At 35.5% G+C, this 7303-nt stretch overlaps 1 protein-coding gene across 1 annotated transcript; it reads right to left on the bottom strand.

Moving 5' to 3' along the window:
• Window positions 1-6964: 6964 nt before the first annotated feature.
• On the bottom strand, window positions 6965-7303 carry LOC127842301 (uncharacterized). Its single transcript, XM_052371733.1, has one exon. It carries the CDS (start codon window positions 7301-7303, stop codon window positions 6965-6967), a length of 339 nt encoding a protein of 112 aa, XP_052227693.1.

The raw sequence follows: 7303 nt of genomic DNA, 5'->3' as shown, positions 1-7303 counted from the left end.
CTAATTTTGTTAGAGGAATGAATTGTCCGAATTCCTACAGGCTGAGGCCTCTTCCATTCAATAGACTTAACTAATTTTGTTAGAGGAATTAATTGTCCGAATTCCTACAGGCTGAGGCCTCTTCCATTCATCCAAATTTCTACAGGCTGAGGCCTCTTCCATTCATCCAGATTCCTACAGGCTGAGGCCTCTTCCATTCAAGGTTTCATAATTTAAGATGAAGCATCTACAGTTTTATAACATATGTCAACTAAAAAATGCTCAGGAACTTATTGCTTCAATGCTTTTTGTTTTAAATGTTGTGGAAAAAAATGGAACTTTGGTTGTCAGATCCTTAAATAAAACTTTCAATTGTGGAAATTTATCTATAACACAAACTCAAGGCATAATAACCTATATTCCTAAGGAAGAGTAATCTAAGCTTTTTAAACAAAGTTGGCGCTCTATTACTCTTCTAAATACTGTTTATAAAATTTCCTCGGGAGTAAAAGCTAATATATCTAAATTATTTATGGATAAGCTAATTCATAACGACCAGTCTGGTTTCATTAAAGGGATATACAAAGGGGAAAATACAAGGTTTTTATATGACATCATGCACTATACTGAAGAAAAGGATATCCCGGGTTTACTACTCCTAATAGACTTTAAAAAGGCCTTCGATTTTTTGTCGTGGTCGTTTGCGCAAAATACACTTTCTTTCTTTTATTTTGGTCCAGGCATTAAGAGTTTGTTTCAGATTTTATATAACGATTATAATTGGGCTGTTTCTTAGTGTGGTTAATTCTCGTTTTTTTCCCATGGAAAGGGGCTACATACAAAGAGATCATCTCTCATGTTATATATTTATCCTCTGCGCCGAAGTGTTGTCACTTGTATTGAGCGATAATAAAAATATACAAGAGCTGTCAGAGGACAGCGCGCTCGACTATTCGAGGGCTTGACAGTATACCGTAAGCCATCATGGGATAATTGCTCAAATTATTCAATACTATCAAGGTAATAGTTCAGGTATATTTTCCACAATCTATTTAACATTTGTAAAGACATAAAACAAACTAATAAGATTTTATGTCAAGTTTGATAGCAATAGCTTAGGTGGGAAGTTTGGACGGTCCTTCAAAAATAAAGTAAATAGATATATGTCGTTGTTTTTTAACCATGTTTCAAAGATAACAATATTCATTTTGGGTTGGGTGGGGAGTGAGAGGGGGGTTTAATGTGGTGTGTGGTCATTTATTAGACGATCGTTCAAAAATAAAAAAAGGAAAACATTTTTTTTTGGGGGGGGGGGGCAGGGATTCTGTGTTGTGGCGTGGGCCATTGTTTGGGTGAAATCCACTGTGGTATTCAGGTAAGTGTTGTTTTGTCAAAGTATTAATAAAATCTGATCATAAATAAAGAAGTTATGGCAATGTAACTAAAGTTATATGCATATTGTAAATGCAAAAAGGGGCCATTATTCTTACAAAATGATTTATACAGTTGTCTGCTCTTGTTTATAGATTGGGGTCATGCTGATAACAAAGTTTGCAAAAAATGAAAGCAATATGTCAACGAACATTGATAATATTTGAGGTGGTACGCAAACTTCAACATAGATTTATCAATAATATGCATATTCTAAGTGAAAAAAGGACAATAACTCTTACAAAATGCTTGATATAGTTGTTCGCTCTTGTTTAAATAGGGGTAATGTTGTTAAAGAAGTATGCAAAATATTAAAGCAATATGTCAAGGGACATAGGAAATATTTGGGGTGGTACGCAAACTTTATCATCAATAATATGCATATTCTAAGTGAAAAATGGTCATAATTCTTACAAAATGATTGATACAGTTATCTGCTCTTGTTAATAGGTTGGGGTTATGTTGGTAAAAAAGTATGCACAATATTAAAGCAATGTGTCAAGGGACATAGGACATATTTGGGTTGGTCCGAAAACTTTAATATTGCACGCTAACGCTCACGCTCACGCCGACGCCGGGTTGAGCAGGATAGCTCAACGATATATATTTCATATATAATAGTCGAGCTAAAATGGTATAAGAATAACTGTTGTACATGTTTTTTTTTCAACATTTCAGGTCTAAATGTTAATTTTGGTAAAACAATTGTTGTAAAGATTGGCAAACACAAATATAGTTCTTATTGCATTACACAAAATGGAAATTGAACTGGATGCAACACAGCTTTAAACTGCTCGGAATAAATGTCCACGTTGACCTGTCAAAGTAGTTCGTATAAATTACAATGAAAAAAATGTTAAAATGGAAAATACCCTGACAAATTGGAAAAGAAGAACTTTAACACCCATTGTAAAAATTGTCATTGTGAAAACTCTTACTGTGTCATTATTCAAGCACATTTTCATATCACTGCCTAACACACCCAATATAATTTTTAATTCAATAAAAACTTAATTTTCTGATTTCTATTTTGGACGGGATTAGTAAAGTTTACAACAATAGTAAAAGAATATAGGGATGGAGGTTTAACAATGATGAACTTGGATTCATTAAATCTAGAATTGAAACTTACCTGGTTGTAAAAAATTCAATTATTTAGAGGAAATATGATAATTATATATCTCACAAGTGATACGTATAAACTGTTCAATTGCAGTCATCATGATGCTTTAAATATATCCAACAGAATGTCAAACCCGTTTTGGGTAGATGTTTTTAAAAGCTTTAATTTATTGTAGTAAATTAGAACTTAAAAGCAGAAGAATTGATGCATTATCTACTTTTTATAATCCAAATATATTGATAGGAAATAAAAGTGTTTACTTTAAGTCGTGGTTTGATGCTGGAAATCGCTGTATATGCGATATATTTTGTAATTGCGTATATTGATGTGTACAAAAAGTATATTTCATACTTTTTGTTGCTAAGCGAACAGCAAAAACGATCTGACACGAGTTGTCATTCCATACAATAAATTCGCCAGAGGCTCGCTTACTAACATAATTTTTTAACTCGTTTAATACAAAATGGTATGAAACGACAATTCGTGTCAGATAAAATATATATTTTATATGTACATGCGGCCATTTTCGTGATTCGTTAGTTTAACGAGTACGAGTTCAAATTTCCAACAGGATCGGAAATCTTATACTGTGTACGGAGTATGATCTTTGACACTGTTATTTATCAAATACCTATATATTCACGAGAGTAAAGGAAATATTTAAAAAAAGGGTAAGTTCACTGATAAACGGTGATGAAGTTTTTTCACTAGATTGATACTCTGCAGCGAGTCAATGAATCGGCGAAAACCGCTGCCTATATGGTAAGAATTAATTGAAGGCAACGATATTGAAAAAGTAAAAAGAACATATTATGTGTCAGTCGGTCCATCATTATTGCAGTACAAACTCCGGCCAATGCCAGTGATTCTGCAAAATAGTTATACATTCACTAACATATTTGTATGTACTACAGTCATGCATACACTATTCAATACAATGTTATCGTAATGTGTGTTTCTGTAATAATGTTACAGTTTTATCACATCTTACAAACTTGGCAAATCTTGATAAATGAAGCCCATTAAGCACCGATCAATCAACAACTGGCTACTCGAGTCAAAAATAATGTCATCAACTTTTTATTTATACATGACCTACAATGCCTTAAGGTGTGCGACATTTATCGTAAAAGTTGCGACACATATCGGCAATAGGATTTGCGACACATATCGTTCCTTGCGACATTTATAGTCAACGTTGCGACAAATCTCGTAGCCTGCGACATGTAACGGCGATGCGACATTTAACGGCGCTGCAGGCTCCTATGTAGATTGTATATATTGCATAACCCTGACAGCGGTCTATCGCTATCATCATCACCATCAACATAAGCAGCAGCAGCATCATCATCGTCATCATCAGCAGCATTAACATCATCATTATCATCACCACCATCACCACCACCATCATCATCATCATCATCATCAACAACAACATCATCATCATCATCAGCAGCATCATCATCATCACCATCATCATCATCTCAATCATCATCATCTTCTTCTTATTATTCTTCTTCTTACTCTTCATAATCATCATAATTATCATCATAATAATCATAATCATCATCATAATGTCATCATCAACATCAACATCATAAGTATCAGCTGCATCAGCTGCATTAGCAGCAGTCTCATCGGACGCATTTCCATCAATATTCTCATCCTATCAATTATAATAAAATCACCGAAATCACCATTTTAATTGTTATAAACATTGTCAAACTAGCATCAATAACCATCAACAATTATTTTCATTTTCGTCAATATTTTTAATATCAACATCATCGCTTTCATAAACATCTACCTCCACTTCCTGGTGTTCATCTCATATCACAGTAAACACTTAAAGACTCAATTTGATAACACAAATCTACTGGTTTCATAGCTATTAAGATTAAGTATAATCCTATTCCCAAATATAAAAATGATTTTAGCATTTTTTGAAAAAGCAATTTTTTTAAAAAGTACACATAATAACATGGACACAGATCCAATAGAACGCGCTTCAAAGACGTATATGCTTATTTTCTGTCAACTAACATGTTTGTTTATACATTGATTTATACATTTTATAAGCTTGTATTGATACACAGTTTGGAAAGGAAATGTTTTCCCTCTGTATTTTCCGTCCGTAAAAAATCCTCGTACAGCCATGCAATTTATAGAGTAACTTTATTGTAAGCAAATGCTTTCATGTGTAAATAAACTCCAAAAAAGACGAACATTGTGAACATATAGACAAAAGAACGACTGGTGATGCCGTTTTGTTGGTACTATATTTTTTTAGATTGGATCACGATGTCAATCATAACTCGAGAGTGTTTCAATAAGCCTGAGGCTTTCGATGCAATCGAGCTAACTAAATCGGTTTAAACTAATTAAAATGATGACCATAATTTGATGAGATAAGGAGCATAGACAATGCAATGAACCGTTGCTAAAAAGTGGCAGACAGACACAATTCGCATGGAATGTAGGCAATAAAATCGACACCGTTTCCATAAAACATGAATAACGATAACGGCTACTTACCGAAAAGCGGTGGTAAATCCAATAGAAGGACATCAATAACGAGTGAAATTATCACAAAAAGTTCGCAACGACAAACGCCAAAAGCGAATTATTCATCTACAGTTTAACAGTAACCGTGGTAAATTGAGCAGAAATACACAGTGTTAAATAAAATTTAAATTGAGCTGCTATTAATAGCAATCGGTCACAGCACGCAGTCGAGCGCGATGAATTGGACCATGAATAAGACAGACGGGAGAGAACACGGAGATTAGACTTAATATGTTTAATGTACAGGGACTTGTTGGTAAACGGTATAGTACATAACAGTCGATCGAAATGAGAGAAGTGTTTGAAAAAAATTACGTATTGTTATTTACTAACAGTATATGTTATGTTTATAGGTGTCTATCTCAACCGTTGTTTATTTTTGGAGTTTTTACTTCATATACATTTATTTTTGTTAATGCAGCATCAACATACTAAAACAATATCCAGGAAAAAGAAAAAAATATGCATTTAAATATCAATCGTTCTTTCGTTTTGACCACTGACGACAAAAATTATTCGATGTTCAATGTGAATCTAAATGTAGTTTTAGTACAGATTCGTTCATACGACAAATACACATAATTTTGTTTTCCGAATCAAACAACTGGTAGCAAGATGAGTTATAGATAATTGGTCAGTTACCACATTTTAAATAACTCTTTTGACCTGTTTATTTTTTTCAGCAAAATTCAACAATGAAAAATGCACACTTTAATATCACTTTAAAATAAAAGACTCCACAAAAAATAATGGTGTGATAATTATTTGTATCTCTGATCTTCTTCTTCCCATAAAGAGCAGGGCTCATCTAGAGCATCGACGCAGTGTGACTGTACAAGGTCGTTGTGAGGTAATATAACAAAGTGAGATATAAAACCAGAAAACCAGAAATACAACTGTGCTTGTGATCTTATGCAGAGTGACCAGGCCTGCATTGAAGCTGTCCAAGGACCTGGCAGTGGACACTGCTGCCGGCAGCTAATTCCAGTTGGAGTCTGATGGCTGCTGGGAAGATGGAGTGTCTGTAAAGATCTGTTTGACAGAATGAGACGAGGTCGCATATATTTCTCCCTCTCAGTAGAGATACAGGTTTGCTTGTATTTCTACCAGGTAGTGGTTTATCATGTATATAAGTACCAGTCTGGAATTTAGTACGCCGGGTTTGCAGGGATTGCCATCACGGGGAGGTGATCATTTCGCTTGCGCTGTGTGTCGTTCTGTAGTCTCCCTTGAAGAATCTGGCAGTTCTGCGATGTACTGAGATATATTTGCCGCTTTATACGGGTCCCATTCTGTAGATGCGTATTCCAAGACTATGCGCACTAGGGCCTTGTAGCATTAGTCCTTCACATCAGTCGGATAATTGCTGATATTTTTTCTCAGGAAGGAAAGGGAGTTGTTGGCTCTTTGGAGACCAACATGACTGTTCCAGAGCAGTTTTTCATGCAATGTGACCTCTATATACTTCCCAATTGACTGTGACATTGACAAGTTGGTGGTCATGAAGCTAGTAGGTCCTATGGAATGGATGCCGGTTTTTAGTAAAATGGATGGTTTCACATTCGGATGGGTTAAATTGCATCTGCCAGTCTTTCTTCCACTGTTCCAGTGTTTTCAGATCCTCTTGTAGGATTTTTTCTTCTTCAGTTGTTCTGATCTTTCGATACAGTATACTATCATCTGCAAAGAGGCGTGTGGTGAAGGCAAGTTTTCCTGGGATGTCATTTATATACACTAGAAAGAGTAGGGGACCCAGGACAGAGCCCGTGGGGACCCCTGATGTGACAGGTGCAGAAGATGAGGTGTGACCTTTGACAATGACTTCCTGGCGTTTGTTGCTAGGAAACTATTGATCCAGTTCAGCAGTTAATTGCGGATCCTATAGTGGTCCAGCTTAATGGAGAGTCGCTTGTGGGGTAAATTGTCGAACGCTTTGCTAAAATCAAGTAGCACAGCATCAATCTGGTCACCGTTTTTTAAGCACGAGGCAATGTCTTGTATTGTGAGTACAAGCTGGCTTTCGCAGGAACGTCTTTTCCTGAAACCATGCTGACTGTCAGTGAGGATACCATGGCGCTCCAGGTGTTTTATAACCTGACTGTTGATGGCATGCTTTATGGTCTTGCAACAGACAGAGGTAGGTGATATTGGCATGTAGTTTACAGCAGCTGTGCGATATCGCGTCTTGAAAATTGGAATCACCAT

This window comes from Dreissena polymorpha, chromosome 8, assembly GCF_020536995.1.
Source record: "Dreissena polymorpha isolate Duluth1 chromosome 8, UMN_Dpol_1.0, whole genome shotgun sequence".
Classification (NCBI taxonomy): domain Eukaryota; kingdom Metazoa; phylum Mollusca; class Bivalvia; order Myida; family Dreissenidae; genus Dreissena; species Dreissena polymorpha.
The sequence above is the reverse complement of the archived record's forward strand: the minus strand, read 5'-3'. Positions and strand labels throughout refer to the sequence as shown.

What these genes read in the sequence shown, in the direction of transcription:
- LOC127842301 (XM_052371733.1), bottom strand. Translation starts at nt 7,303, where the DNA reads ATGGTGATTCCAATTTTCAAGACGCGATATCGCACAGCTGCTGTAAAC.